At 38.7% G+C, this 17,255-nt stretch overlaps 3 protein-coding genes across 3 annotated transcripts in view; 1 reads left to right on the top strand and 2 right to left on the bottom strand.

Moving 5' to 3' along the window:
* aurkb (aurora kinase B) overlaps positions 1-8,175 on the bottom strand; it is a 9,447-nt gene extending 1,272 nt beyond the window's left edge. Inside the window, exons 1-8 of the mRNA XM_037675501.1 lie at positions 8,170-8,175; positions 7,395-7,433; positions 7,102-7,183; positions 6,966-7,011; positions 6,647-6,838; positions 5,135-5,273; positions 4,864-5,012; positions 4,570-4,744 (exon numbers count right to left, since the gene is read on the bottom strand). Coding sequence (XP_037531429.1) covers positions 4,570-4,744; positions 4,864-5,012; positions 5,135-5,273; positions 6,647-6,838; positions 6,966-7,011; positions 7,102-7,183; positions 7,395-7,433; positions 8,170-8,175 — 828 coding nt within the window. The remainder of the gene's footprint in view (positions 1-4,569; positions 4,745-4,863; positions 5,013-5,134; positions 5,274-6,646; positions 6,839-6,965; positions 7,012-7,101; positions 7,184-7,394; positions 7,434-8,169) is intronic.
* Positions 8,176-10,477: 2,302 nt separating this feature from the next.
* On the bottom strand, positions 10,478-12,257 carry LOC119408836 (F-box/LRR-repeat protein 12-like). The gene is made up of 3 exons (XM_037675686.1): positions 12,142-12,257; positions 11,926-12,001; positions 10,478-11,719 (listed from the first exon to the last, which is right to left on the bottom strand). The coding sequence occupies exons 1-3, from the start codon at positions 12,240-12,242 to the stop codon at positions 10,679-10,681; spliced, it is 1,218 nt and encodes a 405-aa protein (XP_037531614.1). The 5' UTR covers positions 12,243-12,257; the 3' UTR covers positions 10,478-10,678.
* A 344-nt stretch (positions 12,258-12,601) lies between these two features.
* The window catches only part of cops6 (COP9 signalosome subunit 6), an 8,436-nt gene continuing 3,782 nt past the window's right edge, over positions 12,602-17,255 (top strand). Inside the window, exons 1-7 of the mRNA XM_037675685.1 lie at positions 12,602-12,670; positions 13,958-14,083; positions 14,911-15,042; positions 15,357-15,445; positions 16,250-16,312; positions 16,409-16,456; positions 16,547-16,661. Coding sequence (XP_037531613.1) covers positions 12,628-12,670; positions 13,958-14,083; positions 14,911-15,042; positions 15,357-15,445; positions 16,250-16,312; positions 16,409-16,456; positions 16,547-16,661 — 616 coding nt within the window. The 5' untranslated portion in view covers positions 12,602-12,627. The remainder of the gene's footprint in view (positions 12,671-13,957; positions 14,084-14,910; positions 15,043-15,356; positions 15,446-16,249; positions 16,313-16,408; positions 16,457-16,546; positions 16,662-17,255) is intronic.

Raw genomic sequence — 17,255 nt, 5'->3', positions numbered from 1 at the left:
AAAAAAAAAAAAGAAAAACAAAACACGTTTTAACTGCGCAACGTGGAAAGACAAGTTCTCTTCTTAAAAACCTTCTTTTCGTTCTTCTTCGATGATCTTTTGTTTCCGCCAACGGTTTTCAAAAATTCCAGTGTGCGCGAACACAATTGGTCAGAGTGTTGAAGAAGAAACTCTCCCATTGGATAGAGCGTCTGCCAGAAGGCGTAAATGATTGGTTGCTTCCATCAATTACCCCGCCCCTTTTTTTTTCTTTTTTTTTTACAACAGACCATTTTTGTGAGTAGGAAAAAAACTGATTCGAAAACAAAAGACAAGTAACAAATATGAAAAATCAAAGTTTATTTTTTAAACTGTATTTCTAACCTTGAACTGCTTAACAATGGCGTCTTACGCTACAAAAATAGACATAATGGGGATGATTTCAAAAAGTACAATAAAAAAACAGATCCTTTCCTGATTTGTCTTAAGACAGCACATGGACATTAGTCCATCCATTTCCTCTTTCACAATTTCTTAACTTTCATATCAGCAAAGGTGGAGGCATATGGGCATTGGAAAAACAATAACTTACATATCCAACATTTTTCAGTCAGGTCATCAGATGACCTGACTGAAAAATGTTGGATTGTATACATGGATTATTGAGCATGGACTTTGTTAATAACTTACATATTTTTGTATGATGTATCTGTTAAACGTGGGTAAAATATATGCCTTCTTAGCATATTGTTAACAATTGAACAACAGGAAACAGGTGGAAAGTTTGACTCCAACACCTGCATATAACAAAAACACGTGACTGTTCTGCCTTAAAAAAAGACCATTTTCACCATTTATTTGTAATCTTTACATGACTAAAAGAATTAAAAGGTGTTTTGGTCGACATTTTTCCTTAATGGTTCAAAATAAGAAAGTTGTATTCCTGTATAAAGAAAATAGAAAAAATTAGACTTTTTAAATAGTCAAGAAAAACTAAATAATTAAATGTTCTAACCTCACCAAGAGATAATTTCTGTGTTTTCTTTTCGTGTCACATTCAACATTTATTACCAATCTTTAAAAATGGTAAAGCATCGTCAATAAGATTGCAGTGGTCTTCAATGCCGAATTAATCCGTGGAAACTGTATAACACAATAAAACTTAATTATTTTTAGAATATATAAACTCACAAAAGCTTGTGTGAAATTGTAATATGCTTATTAAGAATGTTCTACTCTTAACTAGTTAAAATTTATAGTGATGCTAGCGTTAGTAGTGGCATAAGCGAAGGCTCCGAGTCCACAACCTAGGTATTGGCTCAGGAGGACCCAAATGATACAAGATCTCGCATTAGGTGACACCTAACACAGTGGACAGTCCAAATACGTGGACTGGGTACCTTTTCCCAGAGGACAGGGGAATATAAAAAATCCATGTGATGGGTGAGACGAGTCCTCCACAATGCTGAGGGCTTTCCGGATGCAGTGGTTGTTGAAAATGTCCATGAGAGATGGAAGAGAGACTCCGATGATCTTTTCAGCTGTCTTCACTATTCTTTGGAGAGAGTTGTAGTCCAATGCAGTGCAATTTCCAGACCAAACAGTGATGCAGCTGAACAGGATGATGTTGATGGTCCCTCTCTAGAAGGTGGTGAGGATGGGAGGTGGCAGATGAGCTTTCTTCAGTCTCCTCAGAAAGTAGAGACATTGCTGAGCTTTCTTGGCGATGGTGTTAAGGGTCCAGGTGAGATCCTCCGCCAGACAAACAAGGAATTTGGTGCTCTTGACAATATTCACAGAGGACCCGTCGATTCAGTGGGGGGTGGTCCCTTTGTGTTTTCCTAAAGTCAATGATCTCTTTGGTTTTGTCAACATTCAGAGACAGCTTATTGACTTTGCACCAGTCCGTTAGCCTTTGCACCTCCTCTCTGTACGCTGACTCGTTAGTGCACCAACATTACTTCTGTTGTGACTTGGCGCTATATAAATTTAATTGAATTTATTACTGATAAGTTCCAGCACAGTCGTGTCATCTGCAAACTTCACAATAAAATTCGAGCTGTGCGTTGCTATACAGTCATGAGCAAGCAGAGTAAACAGCAGTGGGCTGAGCACACAGCCCTGGAGAGCTCCAGTGCTCAGTGTGGTGGTGTTCTTTCTGATCTGGACAGATTGAGGTCTCCCAGTAAGGAAGTCCAGGATCCAGTTGTAAAGAGAGGGGGTCAGGCCCAGTGTGCTGAGCTTTCCAATCAGATGTTGAGGAATGGTGTTGAATGCTGAGCTAAAATCTATGAATGCTTCCTAACATGGTTTTTCTGTCCAAGTGTGTGGAAGCCAGGTAAAGTGTGTTGGCTATGGCTTTGTCCGTTGAGCGATTAGGACTTATGCAAACTGCAGTGGGTCCATGGTGGGAGGCAGCAAGGTCTTGATGTGCTACATGACGAGTCTCTCGCAGCACCTCCTGGTGATAGGAGTGCTATGGGACGGTAGTTGTTGAAGCATGACATTGATAAATCTTTTGGCACTGGAATGATGGTCGTCTTAAAGCATATTGGAACAACAGTGCTGCTCAAGAAGAAGTCTGAGAACACCTGGCAGCTGGTCTACACATTCTCTGAGTATTCTGCTAGGAATGTTGTCTGGTCCGGTAGCTTGACTCTGCGTAGTTCTCCTCACATCCACTTTTATCAGATGAAGTACGTGATCGTCGCGAGGTGGTCTTCCTGACTGTGTTGTTCTGCACCTCCAACAGAGCGTAGTTGTTCAGCACGTTTGGGAGGGAGGCATCACTGTCACAGACAGGTGGTGTAGTCCTGTAGTTGAAGGTCTGGATGCGCTGCCACATGTGCTGTGTCACAGCTGGTCTGGAAGTGGCTGGATTTACAGGTAGTCGTGTTTTACCACAACAGATTAAAGGCTGCTGTTTGAACCGTACATTTTAGATTTTAATTATTACATTCAATGACATTTAACAGTGGGATCTGAGTTACTATTGTTTCTCATTTGTATTTTTGATGCTTTTAATTACATCTTATTTTTATTTGCTGCCTCAATCCTATTGTTAAGCACTTTGGTAACAGCTGCCGTTTTAAATGCGCTTTATAAATTAATTTCACTTGACTTTAGATTGCAGTTAAAAGTCAAGACCTCAGTTTATTCTCAAAAAAATAAAATGCTCAACATGGTGAGAATCCTTTATTAAAAAGTTAAGTATTGAAGTAGCCAATACACATTTTCCAGCTGAAGTTACACTCTTCACCTGAAGAACATACTTGCTAGAGTAGTACTTTTAGTGAAAAACCTGTCTTAAAAAGATCTATGAATATGAAAAAATTATAACCTCTAGGGAAAAAAGATCAAAGCAAAGAACACAATTTATATACCGGTATATATACATATACACACATATACACACATATACACACACACACACACACACAAACACAAGTTAGTGCAATTAAACGACTGATGAAATAAAATAGTCTGCAGTTTTCTTTTGGTGTCATAAATTGTGACGTACAACAAATTATCTTCACATACCTAAAAAGAAAAAACTGCTTCTGTAAAAACTGGATCCATGGTCCACCCAATGAATACTCAACAGAACGTGCCCAGAATAATGGGTGCTCAAGCTTTTGGCAGTGATATTGCTTCAATAATTTTTCATGAATGCTTGATTGCCAATGCAGCTTAGGACTTCTCAGAGGGACAGGCTGGAGGAAGAACTCTGTTGGAGTTGGTCCGCACCCATGGATGCTCCGTGACACTCCGAAGAGGGAGACGGTCATTGGGGTTGTGGCGAAGCAGCTTGGAGATCAGATCCCGTGCACCGTCAGAGACGACTGGTGGGAATTTTAGATCCACCTGAGAATAGCAACATGGGATTTACTATCAGTACAAGGACTTCAAAAGTTAAACAAAATACCAGATTTTGAAGAAACTTTTCATCCAAACATGATACAGAAGATGCATACAGAAACCGTACATGTCTAAACTTCTGCGTGGTTCTGAAATCTTGTTTGATTTTTCTTTTAATGTAAAACATCATCATTTACTTTATTTCAGACACAATATATGATCTATTAAAAAAAAAAAAACTAGAACAGAGTTAAAAAGCTTTTCTATAGAGGCTCAAACGCTATTGAGTCCATAAAGTAGAAAAGCATCCCACAGAGCTTACTGCAGAGATCCTAAATGTTGACGTGGATGAAAACTGTAATTTACATCAAAAGTTAAAGATTTGCATGCGATAGAATCTGAGTTAATCTGATCAGCTAAGGTTTGTGTGGTGTAAACTTCATTAAGCATTCCACCAAGTGGACAAAAACTACGTTTGTGCTCCAAGCTTGATGTTGATAACAAAATTTGAATGGGTGGGGAAAAAACCTTGATTAATTTTTTGATGCAAGAAATTTGGGGGGGGGGGGGGGGGGGGGCGAGGAGCATAGCCCAATTAATTTAAGTTAGCCTTATCTATAATGAGTTAAGGTATGAGACAAGCTCATCTCAGACAATTATTTGGGGCAGCAGTTCTGATTTTTGCCTTATTATATAATTATGAGATTTAGCTGACAAAAGGCACAAACAAACCTTGCTAATCCTTTTGTAAGTTTCTGCATGACTGGCAGTTTCAAAAGGTGGGTTGCCGACTAAACATTCGTAGCAGAGGACTCCAATGCACCACAAGTCCACCTTCTCACTGTGAGTGTGCCCCTCAATCATCTCTGGAGGAAGGTAATCCAGTGTCCCGCACATAGTACGGCGTCTGGATGAGAGGAACAGGAGGTGAGCAGAACACAGGAGCAGTTCCAGGCAGAAAAACTAATTTCTAAAGCACTGCTGGTGACAAACTAACAACGGTGCTTTGACATCTTGGCTTCTCACCTTAGAGAGGGTGCATGAACTGACCAACCAAAGTCAGCGATTTTTAACTCTCCGGCAAAGCCCAGAAGAAGATTCTCTGGCTTGATGTCCCGATGAATGACTTTTCTCTCATGACAATAGATGAGAGCATCAGATATCTCCTCCATGTACTGGGAACATACAATTATGTGTCAGATTAAAACAACTTGAGACCATCAGGTTCAGTGTTTCACATACAGAGTGTATTTGTAATTCAGCCTCTAACAATTAATTTATTTGATTCAGCTCCTACCGTTGCAGTTCGCTGATCATCAAACCGTCCGTATTTTTGTAGCTCTTTGTACATTTCTCCACGCGGGGCATACTCCAACACCAAAAAAACCCGCTTCTGGTCATGGAAATAATTGTAGAAGCGCAGGATATTTGGATGCCTGAAATGGAAAAATGAAAATTGACAAAATGTAAATCATACTGTTGATTTTATGTTTGAGGCACCACTTCCACTATTGTTATGGGTAGGCCTGTCTCGATAACACATTTTCCTGGGCGATTAATTGTCTCAGAAATTATTGTGATAAACGATAATATTGTTTTAAATTTGACAATAATTAGTCATTATTGGCAAATTTAAGAAATGTTGGTTAATTTATTTTGTGTATAGTACCTTTTTTGACCACCAGATGACAGTATAAGACTGTTTGAACCTAAGGATGGATTTTTTTTTTTTTTTCCATTTAGCCTTTATTTATACAGGTAGTCTCATTGATCCACGAGAACTCATTTTCAAGAAAGACCTGTTTAGGGAGCAGATGGGGGTTAAGGGCCTTGCTCATGGGTCCAGAGTGGGGCGAATGAGGGTGGAGGCAAGTGTGGGTGCTTCACCTGCCCCACCCACATTTTTGATGTTGTACCGGCGATCTTCCAACCACAGGCCCATCTTCTCTAACTTCTGTGCCACCACTCCCCCATAGTGGATAGTGAGGGAGCGAGCAGCATCCCTTTAAGAAAAATGGGAGGGAGGCCCCTTCACGTGACAATGGCCGTCTCTCCTTCTTGTTTTTCGGTTCTCACAATGGCGGACGCTTGGTGTGGTTTGAGCTCTTTAGCATAGCATTTTTCATGCAACGCTTGTACTAATTAAAAAAAAAATTCTCAGCTTCTTTTTTCAGAGAAAAACAACTTTTTACATGAAGTCCCGTGCCAAAGAGACCATTTGAGCATCAGCATAACTGGTTTGTTCCACTTTGGAGTAAGCTGTTGGGGGAAGAATCAGTTTTGTGTTGTTTCCTTGACTGATGAATCCTTCTGGATGAAAGGTAAAACGTTTCAGCACACACACACACAAAAAAAGAAACTGTCCAAATGACCTGACTGAAAATTGTTGGATATCATTTCACAGCTTCTGGTAAGCCATGTTTGTGGAGAACCCATCCATTTTTAACAGGAGTGGGGATCTCCACGTTCAACTTTCAACCTCTTACCCTCGTAATGTTACTGCAAGCATCACTCAGCCCCCTGTGAATAGCAAGCCGCCAGCAGGGCACTAACAACCAGTTGTTAGGGCTCTAACAATCTGTTAGGCTGATGGTCCTCCTTTTCCAAGTGAACAACTATTTCTGGCTGTCAGCAGCAAACTGGTTGGACCACGATGAGAAGGTGCTATTTAGAAGACTGTTTGTTGCAGTGTTTCAGACTGAAGAAGTCTATTGGATAAAAGACGAAACGTTTCAACAAAGAAGAATCCGTCCAGAGGACCTGACTTAACCTTGTTAGACAATGAGAAGAAAAAAAGCGAGCTACTAACCTGAGGTGGGATTGAATCTCAATTTCCCTCCTGAGTTGATGCTCCACACCTTCCTTCTCCATTTGTGACTTAAACAACACCTTCAGTGCTACAACGGCTTCCACCTTCTTCAACTTTGCAAGGTAGACGTTGCCAAACTTCCCCTTTCCAAGCGGCCGACCAATGTCAAAGTCTTCAAGTGAAATTTTTTTCCTGACATTGAAATTAAATGAGTTTAAGTTAATAAAAAATAAAAAAACAGCATAGTTGGCAGTATTTGCATTATCTCACTGTACTTCAGTACAACGATAAAACAGCTTATTCTGATTAGTACACTTACTTGGGTGGAGAAGTAGAAGATGAGCCAACACATTCTCTTCCTGGACCTAAGTCATAAAACAACATTAACAAACACAGTCCAAGTACAAACACATCAATTTAAAGCTCCGATCAGAATGTGAGGAGAAAGTTGGTACCTGTGACAACATTTTTGCTCGTCTCAGCTTGTGACTTCACCAGAACACGCTGTGGTCCTGTAATCATGCTTGGAGTTGCAAACTAAAAATCAGAGCAAACAAATACAGCAATTAAATATGGATAGTAAACTTTAACTAAATCACTTCTATTTTACACAGAAAACACCCATGATCAAATAAGATTTTTTAAAGAGTTTCACACATTTATTCTACCTTTCCTATATTTTAGATGTACCACATAAATGTTGACAATCTTCTATGGTTTAACCCATTTTAACCCATTTAATACTTACTGGTCTTTGGAGACGACTGGGCTCACAATTCTCCTTATTCTGTAATGCAAAACAACACACAAGACTCAGAACCACTCAAACGTACAGGAGAGCCAATTTGTTTTTAATAGATCAGAGTAATGTTTCCAAACTACATTAACTCTAATAAGCAAAACCTACTCTATATACAGCATGACATACATAACTATGGTTTATGGTCTGATTAGATTTGTGTCATTTTTAATTTAAAAGCATTTTCTCAAGTTTAACAATAATTTCCACTTATGCATATACTGTTGCTAAAACAGCCTACATTTATTTATACAGGTTAGTCTCATTGGGTCACGAGGACTTATTTACAAGAGACCTGTAAATAAAACACAGATGAGGTACAAACAATATGACAGTGGGTAAGTAATTAGAACGAACTGCAAAGGTGCTCTTTCGTTAAAGATGTTAGTGTAGTAAATTTGTTTAATAAACTGTGATGGGTGAACAGGAAACACATGATTTTAATAATTAAAAAGGTAAATTAATGAACTTGTGAAAAGCCAAACAGTGCAAGATTTTCCTATGAGGTACATAAAATACACGAAGCTGCCATAATCAAAATGAGTGCAGTTGTCTGTCAGTTAATGTTACGTTGAAAAACTAAAGAAGCCCCAAAATTAAAAGTGACTTAACGTTTGCCAAACTAGCTCAAGTTAGCATCAAATGGGAACAATGATTTCCTGCTTATGAAAAATTTTATATAAAGATTTTAGAAGTTACATATTCCAAGAAAATGTCACCATACCTGCATCTCAGTTGGACAAAAAAAAAAAGTTTTAACTGCGAAACGTGAAAAAAACAGTTGTTCCTGGTTCTTCTTGGTATTTTTCGATGTTTTTCTGTTTCCGGCCGCCAACGGTTTTCAGAAAAACCAGTGTGCCTGATCACAATTGGTCAGAGTTGAAGAAGGAAGTCTCCTATTGGATAGCGCATCTGCCAGAAAGCGTAAATGATTGGTTGAAATCAGAAATGACTCCGCCCCCCTTTCTTCTTCTTCATGGAACCTTTTTTATTATTATTACGTTTTTATCAATACAAACATTTGTCTGACAGGGGTATATTAACAGGTACAAAAGAACTAGTATTCAAGTATAAAAAAGAAGAACACAATCTATTAGTAGATAAAAAAAAAAATCTGTATGACTTTTTATAACTGTTTATTGTTGTCACTGTTGTCTATTGTTGTCATCACTCTTTGTTGAAATCAGGTCTCTCTTATAAATGACTCCTCGAGGCTCAATGGGATTTACCTGTCTAAATAAAGGTTGAATGAAAAAAAACAAAAAACAACCATTTTAGTTGTTTCCCTGCTCTAACACACCTGATTCAATATAGTTGAATTACCTCTATGTTCTGCAAAAGCCTGTTAAACTCACACGATTCAAATCACTTTTGTTGGAGCAGAGAAACCGCTAAACAGGACAGTGTCCCTCAGAGACCAGGACTGGACATCCCCGTGGGACTGACTTTCTTCTAAAACAAATCAAAAGTTAGAAATATGAAAATTTAAATTATATATATATATATATATATAAAATTGCTTCACAACGTTGTCTTGCGCTACAAAACAGACATAAAACATGATGGGGATGATTTAAAAAAGTACAAGTCACTGCATTGGAGTTACTATTAAAAGTCTGCACAGAAGTCTGTTGGAGCCAGTCTCCCCACCATCACGGACATCTACACCTCCAGATGCAGGAAGAGAGCCACCTGCATCATGAAAGACTCCACTCACCCAGCACACACACTCTTTGCCTCGCTCCCCTCAGGAAGGAGGTTAAGGAGCATTAAATGTAGAACCACTAGATTGAGGAACAGCTTCTACCCTGAGGCTGTTAGACTCATGAATCTTTAAACAGAATAATCACTGTGAAAAAAAAAATCACATCATGATGCTGCTGATCTTTTTCATGTTGATGTGTTCATACGTGCTCATCTGCTCACACACACTCATGCCCATGTTCGTGCTGCTGTTTGACGTAATATTTTTATGTTATTAGTGCTTAGTGTATTTTTAGTTGATGTTTTTCTTAGTTCATATCTTAGATGTTATCATTGTTTTTCTTTTACATTTTATTGTTGGATGTAACTGGGACCCTGCGTACATAATTTCGTTCCAACACGTGTACCACATGTGGTGTGAAGACAATACAGAATCTCTGACTCTGACTGTTACATGCTTTTCTGGTTTGCTTCTTTGTTTTATGGAATTATAGAACTGCACACCTTATATTTATACTGCAAGGACAACTGACAAACTGGGAAATTGTCCTTGAAAATGTTTATTAAAAAATGGACAAAATTAATCATTGAATCCAGGACAATAAAAAAAAAAAAACCAACAAGACATTAGTACTGTTCATTTCATTTTTCCCAATTTCTTAACTTTCATAATCAGCAAAGGTGAAGGCGTACGGGCTTTGAAAAAAACAATAACTTACATATTTTTGTATGATGCATCTGTTGCATGTAAAATGTATGCCTTCTTAGTGTGTTAACTGAACAACAGGAAACAGGTGGACTGTGCCTTACATTTTGACTCTAACACCTGCATATCTGTAAACACAAAAATATGTGACTGTTCTGCTTTAAAAAAAGGACAATTCTCTCCATTTATTTGTAGTTTTCTATATTCTACATGACTAAAAGGATTAAAAAGTATTTTGGCCTACAGGTTTCCTTAATGGCTCAAAATAAGAAAGTTGTACTCCTGTATAAGAAAATAAAAAAGTAGACTTTTTAAATAGTCATAAAAACTAAATAATTAATGTTCTAATTAGACCCTCACCAAGAGATAATTTCTGTTTTCTTTTTGCGCCACCTTTAACATTTAGTACCAGTATTGAAAAATGGTAAAGCATCATCTATAAGATTGCAGTGGGCTATAATCCACATGAAGTCGTGGAAACATGCTTGTACAACATAATAAAACTTAATTATTTCTAGAATATATAAACTCACAAAAGCTTGTGCGAAATTGTAAAATGAACTGCACTAATTAAGAATGTTCTACTCATAATGACAACTAAGAGTTAAAATCTATATTGTCCTATAAATATGCCTTCCTTTAAAAACACATTAAACCTTTATCATACACACATGAATTACAGTAAACACAACGGTTGCATCTGGTTTCTTCTTCAAGGACACTTCAATATATGGATTTAGATAAGCAGAGTTGACTTTTCAGTCAAACAATAATTCTTACTTTTGAACCACATCTGCCCCATAAAGGGAATTTATGCCCATATTCAGTCTGGATTGTTCTGAACAGTACAGTTGGTGAAAACCAGAATGCAGGCCGGCAGCAGGACGGCCAGCGATCGCCGTAGACTTGGAAATGGGTCATTCCCATCCTGTGTCTCATTTTCATCATTAGCATTTGCACTTGCACCTTCCTCTTGGTCCTGCTGTTCATCGCCATCTCCTTGGCCCTCCTCCATGGGTGGAATCTGTCGTGGCTGGAAAATCACATCTAAAAACTCCAACTGGCGAAGTCCACGGAGCATCCTGCAGCTCCGAACAATCTGCAACTCGCTGAGCGTGCAGCCCCAAAGACGAAGATGTTTCAGGTCCTTCAGACGGCTGGCACAGAGCAAGCCTGGCCCCACTTCTTTACCACCAAGACTCAGCTCCTCAAGTCCAATCCACCCTGCCCCCAATCCAAGGCAGGCCATCTGTAACTGGTAGCCTTGTCGTCCTGTAATACCTATTTCAAGAAATTTGAGTCTGGAAAGCCCTTTCGTGCCTGAGAGGTCATCCTTAGCTGCACAGCTTTGAAGCCCGTTAGCTGTTACACGAAAGGTGTTGCGTAACTCCAGTCGACTCAGCTTTTCCCATGATGTTAGACTCTGAAGGTGCTGGTCTGTAAAAGAGGGCACGTTGTTAAGGACCAACTTCTCAATACCAATTCCTGAAGACGAGCCAAGTCCTTTGCTTTTCTTATCCCTTCCTTTCTGTGAAGCACTTGATGTGGCTTCTGCTCCATCATGAGGATGAGCAGATGAAGTGGACAGGCTTTGGCTGAAAAAATCTCGAGGCAGCTCACAACTACACAGCTCCAGCGCTCTCAAAGATGGAGGCAAGATCTGGCAGCTAGGTAAGCTTCTCAAATCTGAATGGAGAAGATAGAGCTTACTGAGGCGTGGACATTTTGTGGACAATGCCTTGAGCCAAGGCTCGGAGAGAAAGGTGCCACCTCGAGCAGAGAGCAGCAAACCCCGTAAGCGAAGGCTCCTTAGTCCGCAACCTAGGTATTGGCGCAAGAGGACCCAAAGGATGCGAGACGTCACCTAACACACAGTGGACAGTCCATTAATACATGTGTTAAGAAAAAAATCTGTTAACAGCAGTACAGGAACACAACAAATATAAAGTATAAAAAATACTTAAAGACTACTGAAGCTTGTTTTTTAAAATTAATCTGTGTTTATTTGCATATACTAAACAGTTATTAACGCAGAAATACTGGAACAACAACAATGAAAAGTGGTCTTACCCCTTTCCATGATGTCAAATCAACAGTTCTCCACAGTCTTTGGTCTTTAACCAGGCGTTTCCACCTCTTACACACTCTGGAAACAACAGCAAAACTTAATTCATATGGGATTAGTCCCAATGAAAATATCTTAACAATGTTTCGTTTAAGACAAAGCAAACAAACAACAACAACAAAAAAACCCAACAACTAAATAATAATGAAAATAAAACTTACCTCCCAACTTTGACAAGCTCTCTAACGCTCAAGTACGATAAAACATCTAATAAAATGTTCTCAGGAAAAAAGTCCAGATTACAGGCTTTAAATTCGTCCATTTTGTAAATAAAACTGAAAAATCCTCCACACGGACAAATATTCGGACGCACACAGGTTGCGTCCCAATCAGCAACCCCCAGGAAACAGCTGCTCGTTGACTGTATGACCTAGATTCGGCCTGAAAGCTAAATTAAAATGATCCTTTTCCCTGACAGAGGTCGGTCTTGGTCGACGTTACCTTTACTTCGGGAACATTTGACAAATTTATGACAACAGCCGAGCTCTGCTGCTTTTTAAAAACACACCAAGAAACGTATTATCGCCGCTTAGCGTTTATTGAGTGAACTGCCTCCAACTCCCGCGCGGTTTATGGGTGTTGTATCGGGTTATGTGATCATCGCATTCTGTGACTCCAGGAGGCGCTGTTGCCTAACACCGGACAAGATGGCGACCAGCAATGGTGGAGGAATGGAAGTGGATGGGGCAGGCAAGTATTTATCTCTTATCCCATCATTTAAGTCCTACATCAGCATGGACGAATCTAAAGATTTAACTCGTGTTTTATATATTTTGGGTATGATCAGTCGTAAGTGAAGACTTTATGGTTTTATAGGTTGCTGACATAAGCGGGTTAACGCTCTGTGAAACTAGTCAGATAGATTCTCTCTAGAGGTTAGAGTCGCCTCTTTTTCTGCTTTGTTACTTAATTTTGACTCAACATAACTAAATTTATGTACTTCAGTGGTCTTTACGAATCACTAGTTTAAAAACCAATACACAGCAAACCAGAATGGCACGCGCTGAACGTTGTTCACAGCGAATATCAATGCTATTTTTATCCAATTTTGAAGAAAATAATGTGTACCCATATCAAAAGTCAATTGCTTTAATTTCTTTGTCCATTCTCACCTTCTCCACTAAGTTTCAAATAATTCGGCTCTGTATTTTTTGCATGATGAAACAAATTACGCTCAAAACTTCCTCCTTTTTATGTTGTTCATGATATGAACAGAAACATCCGGTTTTGTGTCATTACTGTATTTAGATGTGAAATCTTTGTAGAATTGTGAACCTTTTATTGCCTCAAGTCTCTAAACAAACTGATCCACTCAAAGTGAAGGAAGGACTGCAGGTAATTTATTTATCAGCCCAGCAGCCCGACCTCTCAACAGCAGCACAAAGTACTGTTATTAATCATTCATGTTTCATTTTACATTTTTCTTTTTCAGTGCTGTCCTCACAGTTGTTTGTATATGTCCTTGTGGTATTTTAATGCTATTTTTGTATAACATTGCTATTGCTTTTCAGGCTTCCCAATTAATTTTTTAAGATAAGATAAAACTTTGTCTACCAGGCAGAAATTCTCCTTTGACACACTCTACATTCATCACACACACACACAAGAACCAACAATAGAACATAATAAAAACCACATTATTACCATTAGTTACCACCACTAAGATGTCTACTAAGCTTTGTTTAAGAAGATTATTGTAGATGGTACAAGTCATTTCTTATAAATATTCTTCCTGACCAGCAGGACTCCGTAACGCCTGTAAATTGTTAGGGATTTAAAAAAATCACATCTTGTCTAATCAACGTCAAAGAGTTTCAGTAATTTAAAATGTAACCACATGTAATTTGGTAGTTTTTTCTTTTTTTTATTTATTTATTATTTGCTGGTTTGCATTCAGTAGTTGTTTGGACTTTTATCTAGACAACATAAAACAATCGCTGTCCAGTTAAAGCTCATCTTGTGTGTGTCCATGTGTAGCGAGCCCCAGTGTCATGGCCTCAGGGGTCACTGGGAGCGTTTCTGTGGCCTTACACCCTCTGGTTATTCTCAACATATCTGACCACTGGATACGTATTCGCTCTCAGGAGGGACGACCAATGCAGGGTACGTATGCCAACACAGAAACTTAGCTTACACGGTAAAAATGTCTGTTTTTCTAAAAGTAACATATTTGACAAGTGTTTGTGCACGGGTCGGCACGGTGGCACAGTTGGTAGAACTGCTGCCTCTCAGCAAGAAGCTCGCCGGTTCGAATCCCAGCTGGGGACCTTTCTGGGTGGAGTTTGCATGTTCTCTCCGTGCATGCGTGGGTTTTCTCCTGGTACTCTGGTTTCCTCCCACAGACCAAAAACATGCATGTTAGGCTGATTGGTAACTCTAAATTGTCCCAAGGTGTGAATGAGAGAGTGAATGGTTGTTTGTCTCGTTGGTCTCTATGTGGCCCTGCGACTTGTCCAGGGTGTCCTCCGCCTCTCACACAGTGACAGCTGGATATGGGCACCAGTGACCCTGTGACTTGAAAAGTAAGAAGTGGGTAAAGATGATGGATGGATATTTTTGTGCCCCTTTTTGTGTTTGCTGAGAATAAGTTTTTGTTACTAGATGAAGAAAAATGGCCCACAGAATGGCAAGGACCAATGCAGACATGTTCCTGTTTTTAGTTTTCTACATTCGCCTTAGAATCTAGCTGTTTTGTTGCTCTTTTTGCCATCTTATTTGTAAAAAATAACAAAACTGTATGCCTTTTTATAACCGTCTATTGTTGTCGCTGTTGTCCATTGTTGTCATCATTCTTTGTTGAAATCAGGTCTTTCTTGTAAATGAGTCCTCGAGGCTCAATGGGATTTACCTGTTTAAATAAAGGTTGAATGAATGAAAACTGCTGCAGTTATAGTTATGTTTGTTGAAAACTGCGTGTTTTCTTTGCTCAGTGATTGGAGCTCTGATCGGAAAACAGGAGGGTAGAAACATCGAAGTGATGAACTCCTTCGAACTCATGTCTCACACCATAGATGACAAAGTGCACATTGACAAGGAGTACTACTACACCAAGGAGGAACAATGTAAGCATTTTTTAAAGAATTGCTCAGCTTGACAGGCAAATCCACAAGGTGTCAACAAAAAACTCAAACTTTCATGCAACTTTAAAGAAATAAAGTGCAGCTGAAGAGTTTTGCACGGTACTGTGGGACATTTGGTGTTTATTTTTGTAATAATTAGTTTTATTAGTTTAAGTTTGTCATGACTGGATCTAGGCTGAAGTCTGAAAAAAGTGAAGATTTGTGTCTAAACAAGTGATGACTGTGTTGGAGCTAGTCAATAATAATATTTATTTATAATAAAGATGCTTGGATTTTTTTTATCTGTTGTTTCTCAGTTAAACAGGTCTTCAAAGACATGGAGTTTTTGGGCTGGTATACCACAGGTGGACCCCCAGACCAGTCGGATATCCACATCCACAAACAGGTGCGCAAACACCAAGCTGGTCCATCGCATAAAGACGGCTAATACTGCTTCTACTAATAATAATAAAACCACTACGGCAACAACTACTACCACTGGTACTTCTGGTTAAGATTTAAAAAAAGCTTCAATAATGAATTTCAAAGCAAACTAAAAATTTGCATTTTCTGCAAAAATGTGGTAAAGTGCTGAGTGCTCAATGTTTTTACTGAAAAAAACTAAAACTGAGTTGTTAAAGCTAAAATAAACAAAACTAGTTAAAATCTATAAGTAAAAAATGGTAGCTAAAAATAACAATATTTAAAGCTTAAAGTAGAGAAGGCTAACCAAAAGCTCAAAAAAGCTAAACACTAGCTGAAAGTAGCAAAAGGCTAGCTTAAAGCATCTGTATAAGAAGATGACAGAGTAAGTATGTTGAAGCAGATTTCAGAGAGAACAATTTCTTTTTAAAGGAATTGACAAGGTCTCAATGTATTTCTCTGGATTTTATTTTATTTTTTGTAAATAAAGTGTAATATTTTGAAAAGGAAAAAAAAAAGTCATCAGCCATCTTATGATCGACCTGAATATTTTGATAGAATGGCTAAATTAGCACAAAGAGTACAGAAAAAGTTAGGTTGTAAAAACTACAGAAAAAAATGTTATCCTGACCCAGCATCGCATTATTAAATGCTGGTAAAAATAAAATAAAAACTTCAAAAGTTAAACTTCAAATGATTTGAGTTGTTGTATGGCAGAGGAATAACGTTTGGTGTTTGTTCCTTTTTGTGCACATTCATTCACCATCTTTTCTCTTTTTCCTGCCAGGTGTGTGAGATCATCGAGAGCCCCCTCTTCCTGAAGCTCAACCCAATGACCAAACACACCGACGTAAGTTCACCTGCGTTTGACACAGCAAGAAAGAGGCGGCGGTACTCCGCTGGGTTTGAAACCATCTTCTCTAAACCGTGTCTTTCTCTCCTCCAGCTTCCTGTTAGCGTTTATGAATCCGTTATTGACATCATCAGCGGAGAGGTAGATCTAATTCCCTGCCCAGTTTTAAAGTAGCCTATTTTATTTTTCATAGTTCATTGTTTAAAACGTCGCTGTTTGTTTAATATTCAGGCTACCATGTTGTTTGCTGAGCTGACGTACACTTTAGCCACAGAGGAAGCGGAGAGAATTGGCGTAGACCACGTAGCTCGAATGACAGCCACCGGCACCGGAGAAAACTCAACCGGTAAGAAGACACAACGAGGCCTGTTTACCCTCCAGGTCAAAGTAACAGCAGAAACAGCGCCAGAGTGAATGTCAGAGTCAGAGAGGTTTGATTGTCATTTCAGCTACGTACAAGTACATACTGAAATGAAACGGTGTTCCCCAGGGTCGCGATTAAACGCAGAACTTAAAGTGCAAAACAACACAATACACAGTGCAGATACACAACGGAACAATAAATACAAACAGACGTACAATAAATGCAAAAAGACATCTAACTTAATCTAAACATTCTGATCTAAACAAGTAATTAAGAGACAAGACTAGATACACATGTTGATTAGCACATGTGTAGGTGGTACATGAGGTAGAAACATGATATGTGGTTTGCAGCACAAAGTTTTAAAGTTCAAGTTTATTGTCATTCATGTGGTACATGAGATGGAGCAAAATGATGTACTCAAGGTCCCAGTTACACCCAAAAATAGCAAAAATATAAAGTATAAAAAGAAACAGTATATAAGGATATAAGATATACTATATATACACTAAGATATACTATATATATGCTAAGATATACTATATATACACTAAGATATACTATATATACACTAAG

Source organism: Nematolebias whitei, chromosome 4, assembly GCF_014905685.2.
Source record: "Nematolebias whitei isolate Nwh7 chromosome 4, NemWhi1, whole genome shotgun sequence".
Lineage (NCBI taxonomy): Eukaryota > Metazoa > Chordata > Actinopteri > Cyprinodontiformes > Rivulidae > Nematolebias > Nematolebias whitei.
This window is presented reverse-complemented; position numbering and strand designations above follow the sequence as displayed.

Excerpts from the sequence above, each read along its gene's own strand:
- LOC119408836 (XM_037675686.1), bottom strand. The coding sequence starts at position 12,242 with ATGGACGAATTTAAAGCCTGTAATCTGGACTTTTTTCCTGAGAACATT. Across the intron at positions 12,002-12,141 it reads GAGCTTGTCAAAGTTGGGAG|AGTGTGTAAGAGGTGGAAAC; the intron begins GTAAGTTTTATT and ends TGTTGTTTCCAG. Across the intron at positions 11,720-11,925 it reads ATTTGACATCATGGAAAGGG|GTGACGTCTCGCATCCTTTG; the intron begins GTAAGACCACTT and ends ACTGTGTGTTAG.